The 19,666-nt window shown below is 43.6% G+C and overlaps 1 protein-coding gene across 1 annotated transcript in view; it reads right to left on the bottom strand.

Moving 5' to 3' along the window:
* Positions 1-483: 483 nt before the first annotated feature.
* The window catches only part of ITIH6 (inter-alpha-trypsin inhibitor heavy chain family member 6), a 43,230-nt gene continuing 24,047 nt past the window's right edge, over positions 484-19,666 (bottom strand). Inside the window, exons 6-13 of the mRNA XM_030807609.1 lie at positions 19,509-19,625; positions 11,329-11,500; positions 8,534-10,567; positions 6,586-6,678; positions 5,501-5,536; positions 5,222-5,335; positions 2,573-2,950; positions 484-1,674 (exon numbers count right to left, since the gene is read on the bottom strand). Coding sequence (XP_030663469.1) covers positions 1,463-1,674; positions 2,573-2,950; positions 5,222-5,335; positions 5,501-5,536; positions 6,586-6,678; positions 8,534-10,567; positions 11,329-11,500; positions 19,509-19,625 — 3,156 coding nt within the window. The 3' untranslated portion in view covers positions 484-1,462. The remainder of the gene's footprint in view (positions 1,675-2,572; positions 2,951-5,221; positions 5,336-5,500; positions 5,537-6,585; positions 6,679-8,533; positions 10,568-11,328; positions 11,501-19,508; positions 19,626-19,666) is intronic.

Genomic DNA, 19,666 nt, shown 5'->3' with positions numbered 1-19,666 from the left:
TGTGGATCTGTGAACATATGAGTCTGTGCTCCTGTCTCACTCTTAGTGTATTCCTTTGCCTATATCCCTATCTTTGTCACCAAGCCTGAGTCTGTGTAACATCTCTGTTTCTACATCTTTATATGTCTCTGGCCCTGTGTTTCTCTGTTCTTCTCCTATTCTCTGCCTCATGTCTGCAAATCAGCATGTCAGTGTATCTCTGAGTTTCTACCCCTCTGACCTTGGTGTCTTGGACTGTGGCCCTGGTCAGTGTCTCCTTGGTTACCTATGTCCCCATGTCTCTGTGTGTCTTGATACCTCTGCTCCTGTGTCTGAATCTCTATGTTTATCTATCTCTTAGTTTGTATATAGTTATGTATCAGTGTCTTTACATTACTCATTATGTGTCTGTACCTAAGTGACCTTTTTTACTCTTTGCCTCTTTGTGACAGGGACAGTAACTGAAAACCACAAAGACACAGAGGTGCAGCCAGAGAGCATCTGTTCCTTTTTCTCTGAGTTTATGTCCCTGATTCTGCCACTCTGGCTCCTTGTCCCCGTCTTTTTATGTCTCCATACCCCTATGTCCATGTTTGTTTTGTGATTCCTGTGTTTCCATAAGTGTCTGTCCCCCTATTCCCCATCCATATCTGTGCCCTTGTCACTGTTTTTCTGGGTGTGATCCTGTGTCTTTGGTTGTGAGTATGTATATATGTGTGTCTATTGCTATGTTATGGGATCCTTTTTTGTTAATTAATTAATTAATTCTTTTAACAAATATTTACTAAGCACCTATTATGTGAGAGGCACTGGGGATACATAGATGATTCAGAAAAGGTCCTTGCCCTCAAAGATCTCACAGTCTAAGTCAGGATCCAGACAAGTAAACAGATGATTACTACACAGTATAAGTACTGTGAGCGTGGAGGGGTAGGGGTGGGCTATAGAAACCCAGAGGACAGGACCAAACTCAATCTAGGGCAGGCATCAGGAAAGGCCTCCTAGAAGAGGTAACAACTAGGACTTGAAGGATGAATTACATTCACCTGCAGGAACAAAGGAAGAGTGTCTCATGCAGAAGGAAAAGCACATGCAATGGTCCAGTGGTAGGAGTGAGCATGGTTTGTTAGGGAAACTCTGAGAGCCTTAAATATGCCATAGGAGTTAGGGAAAGCTGTGAGCAGAACTACTGATCATTTTTTTGTCTTACAAAAGTGACTTGTAGGGCTGGTGTGGAGCATGGATTTGGAGGGAGTGAGACTGGAGACATGAAAGACCATGAAGATGCAGGAGTCCCTGACTCTACGTCTCTGCGTGCCTATGTGTTTGTATACCCTTGTATATGTGTTCCTTAGAACATGCGTGAGTCTGTGTGTCCCTGTGTGTGCTTCCATGTCCTTGGGTCTCTGTCCTTGGCTCACCCCATGCCCTGGTTTCTGGATCTCCCAAATTCAGGTCTCCTGGCTCTGGAATTCAGAAGCCATCACAGGACATAGGAGAGGTAGGGGTGGCCCAGAAGCAGCTCTACATGAGAGCGCTTCACCAGCCAGCAGGAAGCCCAGCGGGGCAGCAGCCTTGGTGAGTCCTTCAGCAGCCTCTTGCCTAGAATCACAGGCACATCTGGGCCATGGTGCCTTCGTAAGCATGGCCCCATAGGTCCTGTCACCAGTTGGATGTCTGCGTGCTGGAACTGCCCTGAGGGAGAGAGATGCAGTGCTAGTCAGGGAGGTGGCCTAAGTCCCTGCTTAGAGATCTGCAAGGAGGCTCAGCAGGAAATCCAGAGGGATTTAAAGGAGGAAGAAGGAGGGGCAGCAAAGGACCAGAGGGAAGAGGCTGGACATTGTGGGAACTGTGCAGGAGCCAGATGGGGCTGGAGTGTAATATGGAAGTAGGGAGCCAAAGTGGATGAGATGGCAGAGAAAGGGGGACAGCCGGGCTTGGAGGAGAAGACAGGGATGATTAGAAAGAAGGAGACAAGAGGAGGGAGGAAGCCCAGAGGAGGTAAAAATATCTGTTCAACCCACTGTCACTCTTTGATGTGAGCCTCTGCCTCAGGTTCTGCCAGTGTCTCCTGACCTGCAGCCTGGCTTCCTGCAACCTCCCTTCATAGCAGTCTCCAGAGGGATCTTTGTAACACCCAGATATGACTGTGTCTCTCCTCTGCTTATAACCCTTCATGGCTCCTCATTGCTTTCAGGATAAAGCCCAATTCCTCATCCTGGCATTCAACTGTGACCACTCAACTCTATTTCCTCCAACTTCCGTTCCTTTCCTCCACACTCTTGTTTAGCCTTTCAGACTCAGCGTGGGTGTGTCTACCTCCTCCAGGAAGTCTTTCTTGAGCTCTGAGGCTGGGCAAGTTCCCCCACTCTGGTTTTCTCTAGCTCCCTGGGCAGCTTTCTGTCCAGCAATGATCCCCTCCTGTGTTCACTATCCATATCTGGGTCTGTCCTCTCCGAAGATGAGGAGCTCCCCAAGGGAAGAGCCTGTTTCTGATTCCTCTTCCCGGTTGGGGATATAGGTGCCTTTCACCCTGGCAGAGTCTTTTTGGTGGCTGGTGCTCCCTGGCCCCCTCAGCCTCAGCTGCACTTACCTATCAGGCCACGGGCTGAGAGGCTGAGGCCTGAGCCATTGGCCACGTAGAACCCCAGGTGGGGTAGTTGCAGGGTACTAGGATGTCTGTAGCGGTGTCGGAGGACTAGGAACTCAAGGTAGGGCCCAAGGCGGAGGGTAAGGCGGGCTGCAGCAGCCACATAGAGCTCTAGCTGGGGCCTCTTCAGCAGGGCAGGTCGGTCCCAGGACAGGCGCAAGGTACCCTCGCCTCGCAAAGATATAGAACTGCGGCTGATGGTGATAGTGTAGGCCTGGGGTTTGTCTGTAGTGACTGTGATGATCTGGAAGTAGGTGCGAGTCTGGTCCTTGTGGCCCGGCCTTGGTGGTGCACCAAGCAGCTTCCCACTCACATGCAGCCCTGGAGGGAGGGGAGTGTGGGCCTGGAGCGGGGGCTTTTGCATGGTCATTTACATGGTCACCCACAGCATGGGCAGATGAAGTAGTGCAGATTTGTGGCTAGAGGGCCAGCTCCTGAGAGAACTACTTCTACCAAGGTCCACCTGGCTGCTCCTTCCTGAGCAGTGTGTGGGGTGGGGGCATGTAGTATGTATGCACATGCTTACCCCAGTGTGGTTGTTTGCATATATATGTGTGTTTGCCTCTGAGTGTGTAATATGTGTGTTTGGTTATGTTCATATGAGTAACTCTGGGCATATCAGTACATCTGCATGTTTGGAGAAGGTGGTATGTTAGAGTGTGTATTTTTGCTTGTATGTTTATGTATGTGCCTCTGGATATGTCGGTGTTATATGTCTTGGTGCAATAGTGTATGTTGTGTGTACCTGGTTATGTGTTGGTCTGTACTGATGTGTATCTGGAGTGTCAGTGTGTGTGCATCTGGATTAGTGTCATTGTTTGGCTTGGCGGGTATTTCCATGCATCAGTGTATTTCATATAACTAGTGTAGCAGAGTATGTTTGCTGCCTGTATGTGTTGAATTCCTGGAAATTGGGATTAACCTGGGGGTATTCAGTGCTTGTATGCCCGAGTGTGTTAATGTGCATGCCATTGTGTATATCTGGGCGTGTGTTGTGTGTTACCATGTGTCTAGGTGCATATTTGCATATTTGTGGGTGAAAGGAGTGTCAAAATATGTACACCATGGTGTGTATGAGGAGACTTCAAAAAGTTCATGGAAAATGCATTTTATGAAAAACTATGGATGAATTTCAAAATTTTTTGCACCAAAATAAACTCATACTAATTTGTAACAACACGGATGAACCAGATCTAGTTTGAAGCATTAAGAAGGACAAGACATCGGTTTGAAAAGAGCCCCTATCAGAGCAGCATGAACTCTGCTAAAATTGAAGGAAGAACAATTTATGGTGAAGCTTGGGTGCAAGAATGGTAAAATTATTTGCGTTTTATGAAAAGTTTATAAGCACAATGTCCTAAAGAAAGCAGCAGTTTACAAATGGATAACTTGTTTTAAGAAGGGATGAGACAATGTTGAAGATGAAGAAGCCTGCAGTGGCAGACCATCTACATCAATTTGCGAGGAAAAATTCATCTTGTTCGTGCTCTAATTGAAGAGAACTGGCAATTAACAGCAGAAACAATAGCCAACACCATAGACATCTCAATTGGTTCAGCTTACACAATTCTGACGGAAAAATTAAAGTTGAGTAAACTTTCAACTCGACAGGTGCCAAAACCATTGCACCCAGATCACCTGCAGACAAGAGCAGAGCTTTCAATGAAAACTTTAAACAAGTGGGATCAAGATCCTAAAGCATTCCCTCAAAGAAGTATAACAGAAAATGAAACATGGCTTTATCAGTATGATCCTGAAGACAAAAGCACAATCAAAGCAATGGCTACCAAGAGGTAGAAGTGGTTCATTCAAAGCAAAAGCAGACATGTCAAGAACAAAGGTCATGGCAACTGGTTTTGGGAGATGCTCAAGACATTTTACTAGTTGATGTTCTGGAGGGTCAAAGCACGATAATATCTGCTTATTATGAGAATGTTTTGAGAAGATTAGCCAAAACTTTAGTAGAAAAATGCCTGGGAAAGCCTCACCAGAGAATTCTCCACCATGACAATGCTTCTGCTCATTTCTCTCATCAAACAACGGCAATTTTTCAAGAGTTTAGATGAGAAATCATTAGGCATTGACCTTACAGTCCTGATTTGGCTCCTTCTGACTTATTTTTGTTTCCTAATCTTAAAAAATCTTTAAATGGCACCCAGTTTTCTTCATTTTTAAATAATGTATAAAATACTGCATTAACATGGTCAAATTCCCAGGACCGTCAGTTCTTTAGGGATGGACTAAATGGCTGCTATCATTGCTTGTCTTGTACTTGATGAAGCTTATGTTGAGAAACAATGTTTATGTTTTTAATTTTTTATCCTTTAATTCCATTTTACCACAAACTTTTTGAAGTTCCATCATATTTATGTGAGTTTACTCTATGCCCTTTTGTGTGTGTATGTGAGTATCTTGGTGTTTGAGTGTATTCATGTGTGTTTTTGTGTATGTCTTGGTGTGTTCTTGTGTGTTACCGTGTGTTAGTGAGGTGCATTGCTATGTTTCTGGGGTATTAACCCACAAATGTCTAGGGGTATTGACGTGGATATATCCAGCTGTGGTGTATGGTGATGGAGTTCTTGGGGCTCTTACCTGCCTTTGGGTCCTCTATGAGCTGCAGCAAGTCCCCAGGGTGCCCATTCAGTGTGAAGCAGATCTTCTCTTCTGAGTGTGGGATTTGGATCACAAAGTGGGGGTCCCCGTCCACTGCAAGGCAGAAGATACAACTCTAAAGTTAAAGGAATAAATGGAAGGGAGAGGGAAAGAGAGAAGAGGGACAGGGAAGAGGTTATGTCTATTTCCCCAGCCCCAGTCCCAGTGCACAAGCTGCCCTGTACTCAAACAGGGGAGCCATGGGGGTGACTGGCTTACCTGAGGAGGAGAAGGTGAAGATGCTAGGCAATGTGCCTGCAAAGGAGAGAGAGACTGTGTTGGGAAGGGACTAATCTATCACATTCCTAGGAATTCTGGGACCTCCTCCCAGATAAGGGCCAAATTCCTGTGTTCAGCATTTAAGGCTTTTCTGAAATCTAGTCCCTGCCTAGCTCTCCAGTCTTTGTGCTCTAGCCCAACCAAACTATTGTTATGAGTGTCCTACCTTCTCTTCCTAGTGACCCTTTACTCCTGTTTTTCCTGCCACCTGGAATGTTTTCCTTTCCCTTAACTACCAAGGATGAATTTCTAGTTATCCTTCAAGGCCAGCCCAAATGCTCTTTTCTCTTGCTCTCTGCCTGTGGTAGGTAGAATTCTAAGACGGCCCCCAGGATCCCTTAGTGTACACACTCTGCAAAATCTCCAGAGCTGTGAATATGATGAAATATCCTCCCAGAAATAGGTTATTTCATGTGACCCTATTGAACTTATGAAGGGTATATTATCCAGGTGGGCCTGACCTAATCATGTAAGCCCTTAAAATTTGCATCTAGAGGTCAAAGACAGAGGAGTCAGAGAAATTTAAAGTGTGAGAAGGGTTTGGCATTAGGGGAATGCTCCATGGCTGCCTTTGAAGATGGAGGGAGACCACATGGCAAGGAATACAGGAGATTTCTAGGTACTGAGAGTGGCCCCAGGTACCTCTAGCAGCTGAGAGCAATCCTCCAGCCAACAGCCAGCAAGAAAACAGGGACCTCAGTCCCAGCAACACAAATAACTAAATTCTGCTAACAACGTGAATGAGTGTGGAAGAGGATGAGAGCTCAGTGTGACAGACACCTTGATTTCAATCTTGTGAGACCCTGAAGAGAGAATCTAACTAAGCTATTTCTAGACTACTGACTTACAAAACTGTGAGATTATTAATTGGTGTTGTTTTAAGCTACTAAATTTGTGATAAATGTTACACAACAATAGAAAACTAATACATTACCTCCCTCTGGTCTCCCACAATGTCAATAAGAATTCTAATGGAATGGAAATGAAGGCCCAGGGGATCTTTGTCAGGGGAGCTCCTTGCTCACCTTTTGCTAACCCCACAGAACTTCCTTGAGATTCCATGCTGCCTCCAGCTCCTCCCAGGATCTCCTCAGAATTGCCATCCCAGTTTGGACTTCCTGCCAAGCACAAAAGAAATAAGAAAACCCTTCAAATTCCCAGGGCAAAGGCTCACAATCCTTCTGACAAGGAGAGCCCTCACTGGCTCTGCAGGCTGACCTGCCCATCTCCAGGACTGGGACCTTATGCTCTCCACAGCCCCTTAATCTTTCAAGCTCAGATATGTTCAAAGTTCTTCCTTATAGCATTTATACATTCATTTGTCCATTGATTGATTGATTGATTGATTGATTCATTCATTCATTCGTTCATTCAGGCATTGCTTAGGTATCAGGTATATGGTGGTGAAAAATAGAGACATAGTTTCTGACCTGGTGAAGCTCATAGTTTAGTAGGGGGTGGCAGACATGAATGAAATCATAATTTATCACAAATGGTGATAACTGCTATTAGAAAAAAATAATGAGGTGGCTGTGGGAGTTAAACAGAGACCTGAAGTGGCCTGCTTGGGGGAGGGTGGGTAAGGAGACCTGAGCTGAGATCTAAGGCATGAACTGGAGTTTGAAGGGCAATGGAATGGATGAGGGCAGCAGGAAGGGGTAGGACAAAGCTGGTCAGATGATTATGAAGCAGAGACAGGAGCTTGAAAAAAGTCCCTGAGTGGAGATGGGGTAGGGTGTTCATTGGAGGAGCAAACTAGAGACCACTGGGGCTGGAGTTCAGAGAATGGGTGGGAGAGGGTGAGGTCATAGAGGAATGGGGGTAGGAAGCAGATCACACAGAGCCTGCTGGCCACAAAGAGGACTTTTAACTTCATTCTAAGTAGGATGGGAAACCCTTGAGGGATTTTAAGTAGGGAAGGGGCATGAAGTCATTTGTGTCTTTAAAGGATCCCTTTGGCTGCTGGGAGAGACTGGCCTGTAGCAGGACAGGAGAGGAAGCAGGGAAACCAGTGAGGAGCCTGGAACAGTTTTCTAGGTGAGACACAATGGTGGTCTGCTGTAGCACAGTGACACTTGGGGTGGTGGGAAGTGGATGGATTTGGTAAATATATTAGAGGTAGCATTGTCAATAACTGAGGATGGATAGGATATTGGAGGGGTGTCTGAGGAGAGAGGCATGTAGAGGATGTCATACCCAAATTTGCATCCCTGTGACTTAGGCACCCTCAGTGGGTTCTAATCCTGCCCTATAAGGTCACCTAGGAAATGTAACTCCTTCTCTTAGGAAGGCAGGATACTGGAGTGGTGAATCACATTCATTCTGTGACCAGATTGTATGAGTTCAACTCTCTGATTAGCTGTGTGACATTGAGAAACTTATTTTACCTCTCTGTGCTTCATTCTCCTCATATGTAAGATTAAGATGTCAAGAAAGAATGATGTTTCTTGTGAGGATTAAATGAGGGATGAGTACAGTATGTAGAGCAGTACTTGTGCATAGGAAGAGCTCACAAATGTTAATGTATTATTTCATAATTTTTTTGGAAATTAAAGATAATTTTAATTATCTTCCCCAATTCTTCTACCCCTGTCATTAAGCAGGACTATTCACAGAGCACAGAAAAACCAATAAGACCCGCCTCGTCCAATGATGCATTCCTCCTCTGCTTAGGAAGCATCAGCAATTCTTTTGTCCAACAAAACAAATGTCAAAGCTAACCCTTGGCCAATTTGTTTCTGTTCAGCCTTCCCAGTCTCAACACTCCTCCTCTCCCAAGGCCTCTAATTCCGTGCATGTATACTGAGGCCCAGAGAAGTTAAGTAACTGGTCCAAAGTCCCAAAGCAAGCAAGCAAGCAAGGAAGCAGCTTTCCCATCACTGGAGTCTGCATAAGCCTTGTAGATTCCCAGCTCCTGGTACTGTCCATTCATACCTCACCCTCATGGCTTGACCTCTTACCCACAACACTCACCATCTTCATCAGGAGTGAGGAAGGTATAGAAAGCTGGTGGGTTCAAGGACTCCACGTACTTGGATTCCACCATTGATTCAGACAGCAGCTCTAGCTCCTCAGGGAGAAGGAGCAGACTGATGGCCTCAGGGAGGATGCTAGAAGGCAGCAAGATTGGCAGGTTTGGAGGGCTGCCTTCTGGTGTAGGCCTGGAGCTGTTGAGTAGGCTCATTGTTGGAACTCCTGGCCTAGATGGTCCCAGAACTTGCCTGGTCCTCTGGGGACCCGGGAGCAGGTCATACTGATGCCAGAACCTTCCAGGGGGCAGAGTGGGAGTAAAGGGCATGGGGAGGGGTTCTCCAAGGACAGAGGTGGTTGTGGTACTGCTGGGACCTGTAGAACTTGAGATTGTATTTGGGAATGTGCTTAGGCTCTCAGGAAGTGGGAGCCTTGGTCTGTCAGGTCTAGGAGGTAGTGGGGTTTGGGGCATATGGGGGTTTGGGGTCTCAGGCTTGGAAAGTGATATGCTTGTGGAAATTTGGTGTGGTGGGGCACTCGGTTTAAGAGATAATGAGATTTTAGGGGTCTTGGGCAAGAGGATTCCAGGCCCCGGGTGTGGCATGTTGTTTCGGGTCTTGGGAGCAGGAACCCTAGGTCTGGTGTGTGGTGGGTACTTGGGAACCTGAAGTGTAGAGACTCCAGGTATTGACTGTGGCAGGCCTTTAGGTGACTGTGATGTGAGTGCCCCAAGTTGGGGGTGCGATGGAGCACCAGGTTTGGAATGCAGTGGAGTAACACATTTCACAGTGTCAGCTTTGGGCGAGGCTGGGATGCCAGGTTTCACAGGTGGGACTTGTGTCCTGGAGTTCATGGGTAATATATCAGGATTCTGGTGTGATAGAGAGCTGGGCTTCAGAGGCAACAGAGTACCAGAATTTGAGGGCACAAGAATGGTAGGTTTTGTACTGAGAGTTGGCTGGGCCAAGGTGCCAGAATCCTGTTGTGCTGGAATTTTGGCCTTTGGGTATGTGGGTGTTGACAGGGTATGAGGGCTCTCTCCCAATGGCTCCAACTCTTTGGAACTTAGCATCTTCTTGGTAGAGGCAGTAGTAGTTGAGGATAAGTAGAACTTTGGTTTCACAGGCCTTGATTTGGGGGAGATGACCTTGGGCACCAAGGATGGCTGAGCTGTGCTTACCCCTGGGCCATGCCTGCTGCTGGATGAGGGCATGATGGTGTCTGGCCCAGCAGAGGTGGAGGTCTGTCTCCTGGTCTCCTCACTGGCCTCTTTGGGTTGCACCATGACCAGTGAAGTCAGAGGTGTGACAAAGTTGTATTCAAGGGACAGGTTGAGGACTTTGGCAGCCAGCAGGTGGCGAGTGGTGGTGTCACGAGCTTGGAAGCGTGCATCCAGCAGCTCTCCAATGGTGACATAGGCCCAGAGGCGGCGGATGAAGTGGGCCACATTGGGGGCTGGCTCCCCTGGGCAACCAAAGGCCTTCTGGCTGTTGTTGGTGGCCCCTTCACTGTGGTGGGCCACAAGAAGCTGATCCTTGGGGCCACGGGCTGCCAGGTGGATGCCCAGTTCCTGTTTGCCTGGCTGCACCTGTCCTGCCACCACCAGCTCAGAGCCACCAAAGTAGTTGGGGAAAACGGCCCAAGGAGAGGCCCCAACCAAGCCACCCAGGTAGTTCAGACGCACATCTGCCAGCAGAGGCATGGAGATCTCCTCATAGAGGCCCTCCAGCTGTAGGGCTGCATCAGTGTCCTCATATATGCGCTGGGCTATTCCCCGGTTTTCCAGGGACAGGCGGCGCAGCAGTGTAAAGTCAGCATCATCCCCAAAGGCCAAGCTGAAAAGGGATACCCTGTGGCCTAGCGCCTGACAGACATTGGAGAGGATCACACTGGGGGTCGTCACGCCGGCCGTAGGCTCCCCATCCATCAGGAAGATGATAAGAGGGATCCTTCCCACACTGGGGCCCCTCCCAGGCTCCTGGTTGCTATGGTTCAGCACTGAAGCAGCTGCCAGCAGAGCTGAGTTGATGTCTGTCCCTAATTGGGGAATAGATTGTGAGACCATCTTCTCTGGTCACTTCTACCCCCATTGCAGACACACTGGGCACCTCACCAACCTCCCAGGCTCACAGCTCCTTATCTTTGCTCAGGCTGTATCCACTGTTTCTCCTTCCTAACTTCTCCACTCCCACCCAGACTTGCTGAGATCTGACATTGGGGCCCACATGTCCTTGGCTTTTATCACTCTCTGTCTCACATTGTTCTTTGTCTGTTTCCTTGGTGGTGCAGGGTCGAGGGGGGAGATGTCTCATTCCCGAGCCAGACTGGCAGGCTCCCAAAGCTAGCACCCCCACCCCCGCCAACCTTCTTGCTACAGGGGAAGAAAGGACAGAGTTGACAGGAGGCAGTGGGTAGAGGAGACTTCAGTAGTTGTCAGAGACGATTGCTTAAAAGCTAGAATCAGGGCAACAGCTTCCTCAAATGCTTGGAAATAAATATCTAGATTATTGATTTAAAGAAAGTTTAGCAAATTCTCTCAAGTGTTTGCTTTAAAGAGGAGGAAACTGAGGCCAAAAAGAAATGTGCCCTAAGATACATGGAGAATCAGCTGCGCTCTTTCTACAAGGAAAGGGTGATGAGAGAACACAGAGGACAAAGGACCATATTTGTGTGAAATGTAGTCTTGATATTTCAGGCACTGTGAGAATTGAGGAGAATGGGGGAATGAAGAGAGGGTTTCAGGAATTTCCCATATCACCACAGCCTGCCCATTTGGGTGGGTAGATCTAACACTTAACAGCCATCCGCTTCCATGCAATGCAGGTAGTCCTTGGCACTGTGGACATTCTGGATGGTGGCCTGGATTGAGCCTCCAGCTTTCCAGACATTAACTGTGTCAGAAAAGGAGATGATGTTGAAGTAGTCATTGGCTTTAAGGTCACTGAGGATCACATTCATGGCCTTTTTAGTCTGTGGGATATGGATGAAATGAAGAGAATGGGACAAGACTTGAGGTCTATGAGATTGAAAGGCTTTTTCTACACAAGCCATTAACATCTAAGTGTTATATGGTTTTAAGACCCTCTGACTGCAGCACTCTGTGAATCTAGGATTCTCAGGTGAAAAGACTCTATGGGTTCCAAGGCATAGAACTGCACTGTTTAATATGGGAGCTAATAGTCACATATAGCTACTTACATTTGAATATAAACTAGCTAAAATTAAAGAAAAATTCAAACATTTAATTCTTTACTTGCAGTAGCCACATTTCAAGAGTTCAATAGCCACATGTTGCCAGTGGCTACTATATTAGATAGCACAGAATTTTAGATCATTTCCATCGTCACGAAAGTCATATTGGACACTGGTCATCTAAAAGGTTCAAGCTCCATGTTTTTAGAGCTCTAGAATTCATTTGCTATATGGTTCCTGGGCTCCATGACCCAGGATTCAATGATGTTTAGGACCTTTATGATCCCAGGTCTTTTTTTATTATTATTATACTTTAAGTTCTAGGGTACGTGTACACAGTGTGTAGGTTTGTTACATATGTATCCATGTGCCATGTTGGTGTGCTGCACCCATTAACTCGTCATTTACGTTAGGTATATCTCCTAATGCTATCCCTCCCCACTCCCCCTACGCTACAACAGGTCCCAGTGTGTGATGTTCCCCTTCCTGTGTCCAAGTGTTCTCATTGTTCAATTCCCACCTATGAGTGAGAACATGTGGTGTTTGGTTTTTTGTCCTTGAGATAGTTTGCTGAGAATGATGGTTTCCAGCTTCATCCATGTCCCTACAAAGGACATGAACTCATTATTTATTATGGCTGCATAGTATTCCATGGTGTATATGTGCCACATTTTCTTAATCCAGTCTATCATTGTTGGACATCTGGGTTGGTTCCAAGTCTTTGCTATTGTGAATAGTGCCGCAATAAACATACGTGTGCATGTGTCTTTATAGCAGCATGATTTATAATCTTTTGAGTATATATCCAGTAATGGGATGGCTGGGTCAAATGGTATTTCTAGTCCTAGATCCCTGAGGAATTGCCACACTGTCTTCTACAATGGTTGAACTAGTTTCCAGTCCCACCAACAGTGTAAAAGTGTTCCTATTTCTCCACATCCGCTCCAGCACCTGTTGTTTCCTGACTTTTTAATGATTGCCATTCTAAGTGGTGTGAGATGGTATCTCATTGTGATTTTGATTTGCATTTCTCTGATGGCCAGTGATGATGAGCATTTTTTCATATGTCTGTTGGCTGCATAAATGCCTTCTTTTGAGAAGTGTCTGTTCATATCCTTCACCCACTTTTTGATGGGGTTGTTTGTTTTTTTCTTGTAAATTTGTTTGAGTTCATTGTAGATTCTGGATATTAGCCCTTTGTCAGATGAGTAGATTGCAAAAATTTTCTCCCATTCTGTAGGTTGCCTGTTCACTCTGATGGTAGTTTCTTTTGCTGTGCAGAAGCTCTTGAGTTTAATTAGATCCCATTTGTCAATTTTGGCTTTTGTTGCCATTGCTTTTGGTGTTTTAGACATGAAGCCCTTGCCCATGCCTATGTCCTGAATGGTATTGCCTAGGTTTTCTTCTAGGGTTTTTATGGTTGTAGGTTTAACATGTAAGTCTTTCGTCCATCTTGAATTAATTTTTGTATAAGGTGTAAGGAAGGGATCCAGTTTCAGCTTTCTACATATGGCTAGCCAGTTTTCCCAGCACCATTTATTAAATAGGGAATCCTTTCCCCATTGCTTGTTTTCATCAGGTTTGTCAAAGATCAGATGGTTGTAGATGTGTGGTATTATTTCTGAGGGCTCTGTTCTGTTCCATTGGTCTATATTTCTGTTTTGGTACCAGTACCATGCTGTTTTGGTTACTGTAGCCTTGTAGTATAGTTTGAAGTCAGGTAGCCTGATGCCTCGAGCTTTGTTCTTTTGGCTTAGGATTGACTTGGCAATGCGGGCTCTTTTTTGGTTCCATATGAACTTTAAAGTAGTTTTTCCAATTCTGTGAAGAAAGTCCTTGGTAGCTTGATAGGGATGGCATTCAATCTGTAAATTACCTTGGGCAGTACGGCCATTTTCACCATATTGATTCTTCCTACCCATGAGCATGGAATGTTCTTCCATTTGTTTGTGTCCTGTTTTATTTCATTGAACAGTGGTTTGTAGTTCTCCTTGAAGAGGTCCTTCACATCACTTGTAAGTTGGATTCCTAGGTATTTTGCTCTCTTTGAAGCAGTTGTGAATGGGAGTTCACTCATGATTTGGCTCTCTGTCTGTTATTGGTGTATAAGAATGCTTGTGATTTTTGCACATTGATTTTGTATCCTGAGACTTTGCTGAAGTTGCTAATCAGCTTAAGGAGATTTTGGGCTGAGATAATGGGGTTTTCTAGATATACAATCATGTCATCTGCAAACAGGATCCCAGGTCTTTATAGCTGCCTTTCAATGACTTTGCATGCTTTGGTTCTGCTGTAATCTGCTCTTCTGCCTCACCCTCCACTTCTTCCAGGCTAGTCTCACCAGCCCCTAGAAAACTCAGGTTCCAGTTTAACTCCATAAACCTTGCTCTTTTGTGCTCTTTAGATAGCATACTCTCCAACTTCCCTCTATTTATTCACATCTTTACTGTTCTTTCAGTTGCTCCTTCTCTGGAAAGTTCTTCCTTGAGTTGCCAACCCTGACTCCTGCCCTTCTCACTTAGATATTCCCTGTCCCAGTCTGTTAACTGACTGTTTTACGTGAAATATTTTTACTTTCTATCCAAATATTGAACCCTTTCAGAGAAGGGCTTATAATGCTGCTGCTTCTTGTCTCCCTTCTCCATGGCAATACTAGCATAAGGCTAGGCCCATAGAAGATTCAGGGAATAGAGTATATAGTATCTACTATTAGATATCATTTACAGGACACTTGCTATGTTCCAGGCACTGTGCTAAATCCTTTCGATGCATCAGCTCACTTAATTATCACAGCAACACAATGAAGAAGGTACTAATACTATCCTCATTTTACAGGTGATGACACTGAGACTTAGAGAGGTGGTTACTTGCTTAAGGTCACACAGCTAGTCATTGATGGACAAGGGATTCAAATCCACATTTGGGAGGTTTTAAATCCAGTGACCCTAAGCACACTATTATGCTTTCAATCCTTTATATATATATGGATTTCAGAGACCACAGGAAGGACACTTGAGACCCACCTTTCTCTATACCTTAAACTGATAGGAAATATCTTGAATGCTTCTAAGTGGATTAGAGTCTTTCCTGCCATAGGGAGAGCTCTGGGGATAGGTCGTATATTCTGGGACAGGGAGCTAAGCATCATACTCTTGTTTCCATTGAGAGGGAAGAGACTTAATAGGATTGCCTTTCCTGAGAAGAGCAGTAGAAAAGTGAGAGCCTATGAGGTCCTAGAAGTCAGAACCTCTTGTTGACCAGGAATAGACTGTTTGTAGAAGTGTGCTGTTAAATCTCCAATTACTTTGAGATTTCCCAGCTATCTTTCTGTAATTGAATTCTAGTTTAATTCCATTTGATTTGAGAGCATACTTGGTATGATTTATATTATTTTAAATTTGTTAAGGTATGTTTTAAGGCCAAGGATATGGTCCATCTTGGTAAATGTTCCATGTGAGCTTGAGAAGAATGTGTAATCTGCTTGAGAAGAATGTGTAATGTTGTTGAATAAAATATTCTAGAAATGTCAATTCGATCCAGTTAATTGATGGTTGTGTTCAGTTCAACTATGTCCTTACTGATTTTCTGCCTGCTGAATCTGTCAATTACTGATAAAAGGATGATGGAGTCTCTAATTATAATAGTGGATTCATGTATTTTTACCTTCCAGTTTCGTCAGTTTTTACTTCATATATTTTGGTATGTTGTTGTTCGTTGCATGCACATTAAGGATTGTTTGTCTTCTTGGAGAATTTCCCCTTTGCCATTATATTTGTTTTATTGTTATATCATATAATGCAACTGTTTATTGCTGAAAATTTCCTTGCTTTGAAGTCTATTTTGTCCAAAACTAATACAGCTACCCCAGCCAGCTTTCTTTAATTTGTGTTAGCATGGTATATCTTTCTCTATCCCTTTGCTTTTGATTTATCTGCATCTTTATATTTAAAGTGGTTTTCTTATAAACAACCTACAATTGGGTCTTATTTTATTATCCACACTGAGAGTCTCTGTCTTTTAATTGGTATATTTAAACCATTTATGATTACAGTCGTTACTGACATAGTTGGATTAATATTTGCCATAGTTGTAAATATTTTCTATTCTTTTAAAATTCTTTATTCTTATGTCTTCCACTTATTTTCTGGCCTCTCTAGTTTTAATTGGGCATTTTACATGATCCCGTTTTATCTTATCTCTTAGCATATGCATTAGACTTAAAAACTTTTAGCAGTTCCCCTAGAGTTTGCAGTATACATTTACAACCAACTCAAATCCACTTTCAAATAACACTATACAGCTTTATGCATGTGCAAGTACCTTGTAACAGAGTATTCCCAATTTTTCCCTCCCATCCTGTACAATATTACTATCATTAATTTCACTTATTCCTAAGCTACATTCACTAAATACATTGTTATTTTGAAAAAATATTATCTGTTAGGTCAGTTAATAAGAAAACTATTTTATTTTACCTTCATTTATTCCTTCTCTAACACTTTTCCTTTCTTTATGTAGATCCAACTATCTGAGATATACCATTTTCTTCCTCTATGTAGAACTTCTTTTAACATTTCTTGCAAAGCAGGTTTATTGGTGACAATTCCCAAAATTTTTGTTTGTTTGAGAAAGTATTTTTTTTTCACTTTGGAAGAATAATTTTGATGTATACAGAATTCTAGGCTGGTGGGTTTTTTCCTTTAACACTTGTAATATTTCACTCCACTTTCTTCTTGCTCCCATGGTTTCTGAAGAAAAGTCTGATATAGTTTGTATCCTTGCTCCTCTATAGGTAAGGTAAATTTTCCTCTGGCTTTTTAAAAGATTTTTCTGCTGTCTGAATGTGATATGCCTAGGTGTAGATGGTTTAGTATTTATCCTGCTTTGTGTTCTCCTAAGCTTCTTGGACCTGAGGTTTGGTGTGCATAATTTATTTTGGAAAATTTGTATCTATTATTACTTCAAGTATTTCTTCTGTTCCTTTCTCTCTTTCTTCTCCTTCTATTATTTCCATGATGCATATTTAACACTTTTAAAATTGTTCCACAATTCTTGGATATTCTAGAATGTTTCTTAAAATTCTTTTTTATTTTTGTTTTTTAGCTTCAGGAATTTCTATGAATGTATCTTCATGCTCATTGGTTCTTTACCCAACCATGTCCAGTCTACTGATGAGTGAATCAAAGGGATTCTTCATTCCAGTTACAGTATTTCTAATATCCAGCATTTCCTTTTTATTTTCCTAGAGTTTTCATGTCTCTGCTTACATTACCATGTGTTGTCCTTATATGTGGTGCACTCTATCCATTAGTGCCCATAGCATATTAATCATGGGTTTTAAAATTCTTGGTTTGACCCATTAAAAAATTGGCAAAGGACATGAACAGATACTTCTGAAAAGAAGACATACATGTGGACAACAAGCATATGAAAAAAATACTTAACATCACTGATCATTAGAGAAATGGAAATCACAACCACAATGAGATACCATCTCACACCAGTCAGAATGGCTATTATTAAATAGTTAAAAAAAAACAACAATGACAGATGCTGGCAAGGTTGTAGAGAAAAGGGAACCCTTATACACTGTTGGTGGGAGTGTAAATTAGTACAGCCATTGTGGAAGACACTGTGGCAATTCCTCAAAGATCTAAAAACAGAAATACCATTTGGCCCAGCAAACCCATTACTGGGTATATACCCAAAGGAATGTAAGTCGTTCTACCATAAAGACACATGCACATGTATGTTCATTGCAGCACAATTCACAATAGCAAAGACATGGAATCAACCTAAATGCCCATCAATAGTGGACTGGATAAAGAAAATGTGGTACATATACACCATGAAATACTATGCAGCCGTAAAAAAGAATGAAATCCTGTCCTTTGCAGGAACAGGGATAGGAACTGGAGGCAATCATCCTAAGTGAATTAATGCAGGAGCAGAAAATCAATGCTACATATTCTCACTTATCAGTGGGAGCTAAACATTGAACACACATGTACACAAAGAAGGGGACAAGAGACACTGGGGCCTACTTGAGGGTGGAAGGTCAGAGAAGGGTGAACATTGGAAAATGATGTATTACATACTGTGCTTATTACCAGGGTGACAAAATAATCTGTACACCAAACACCTGCAATACTAAATTTACCCATGTAACAAACCTGCTCATGTATCCACTGAACCTAAAATAAAAGTTGGAAAAAAATATTTCAATCAAAAATAAAATTGTTTGATAATTTCAACATATCTGACACATTGAAGTCTGGCTGTGATGTGTGTTTACTCTCTTCAGACAGTGTTTTTCTCCTTTTAGCATGCCTTCTCATTTTAGGTTGAAAGCCAGACATGATGTATCAGGTAAAAGGAAATAAACTAAACGACATTTAGTGTGGGGTTTTAAGTTTATCTGGCTATGAGTTAGGTAATGTTTCCTGTTTGGAGCAGTTTTAGTTGTCAGAGGCTAAAATTACTACTTTTTTTTTTGACAGGGTCTTGCTCTGTTGCCCCAGCCTGAGAGCAGTGGTGTGATCTTGGCTCACTGCAAGCTCCACTCGCTGGGCTCAAGCCATTTTCCAAATGCAGCCTCCTGAGTAGCTGGGACTACAGGTACGCATCACCACACGTGGCTAATTTTTGTATTTTTAGTAGAGACAAGGTTTTGCCATGTTGCCTAGGCTGGTCTCAAACTCCTGGGCTCAAGTGATCCACCTACCTCAGCTTCCCTTCTAGTGTCCGTATTTTTGTTGCTTCTGTTGTCTTTGCTTTTCCCTAGGAACATTTTCTTATATAGGGTTTGGGCTTGTAGTTCTATCAGCTGTAACTTTCCGTTATTGCCGAGGAGCCCAGTTGATGTGGTGATAATGTGTGGAGTGAGAGGAAGCATTCTATACTCTTATGAGGAGGTCTCAGTCTTTTAGTGAATTGGTGTCCCTGGGATAGAAACTTCACAAGGACTTCTGAGATTTTACCCCTCCTCAGTGAGACAAGAAGGCTAGAAAGGGCTGGATTTGGGGAGATCCTTCCCCCTACACTGGGGCTGGGGAGCTGGCTTGGGATACTACCCATTTTTCCTCAGGTTGCTCAACTCTGGTAAAACAAACTCAGCCTTAGGTCCCAAGGGCTCTGTGATTGAAAGATTAAGGAGCAAAAGCTATACAATTGCAAGACACCGGTACAAAAAGCTCCAGGGTATTATGGTATGAAATGCTGCCTGCAGAACTTTATGGATTCAGGGGCTAAAGTCAAAGCCTGTTGGTCTACGGCCTCAGAACTCTGACCCATGGGCACAGTGGTAGAAGTGCAACAAAATTAAAATCGATATGGCTCATGACTCTATGGTTTCTAATTCTATAATGCTAGTACTCTATACTATTAGGCCTTTAAAATAAAAAAAAAAAAAAAATAACAAAAACCTAAAACCTTGTGGCCTCAGGAAAACTCAGAGTCTTTCTGACCTAAGGTTTTCTTGCTTCTGGATTCTAGGATCCCAGGGTGCTCTAGCTTGAGGGTCCTATATGACCCTGGGCTTTTGTGGTTGAGGGTCTCAATGGTTTCACAGTGACCAATGTGTCAATGTTCTTAGGACTCTGTGGCTCCAGGTCCACAGGCTCCTGTTAGGTAAGATACCAGGACCCTAGGGTAGGCCCAAGCCTGTAAGACTCAAGGGTCATGGGATGGTGGAATCTCTTCTCCCAGAGCCCCATTGTTACCACGCTCTCTGCTTTCTGGGTCTTCTGATACTAGGACTAAGAAAGGTCTCCAGGATCCTTGTTACCTGTTCTATCTTGGTACCAAACATGGAGCCGCTTACGTCAATAACAAAAACCACATTCTTCTCCATAGGTGGAAGGCCTCTGGGGGCAAAGTAGTGAATGAAATAGTCATCGTAAATCTGGACCAAAAAAAAAAAAAAAAAGTAAAACCAAGAAGGAC

This window comes from Nomascus leucogenys, chromosome X (assembly GCF_006542625.1).
Source record: "Nomascus leucogenys isolate Asia chromosome X, Asia_NLE_v1, whole genome shotgun sequence".
NCBI classification, from domain to species: domain Eukaryota; kingdom Metazoa; phylum Chordata; class Mammalia; order Primates; family Hylobatidae; genus Nomascus; species Nomascus leucogenys.
Note: the sequence above shows the minus strand (reverse complement) of the source record. Positions and strands in the feature narration are given on the sequence as shown.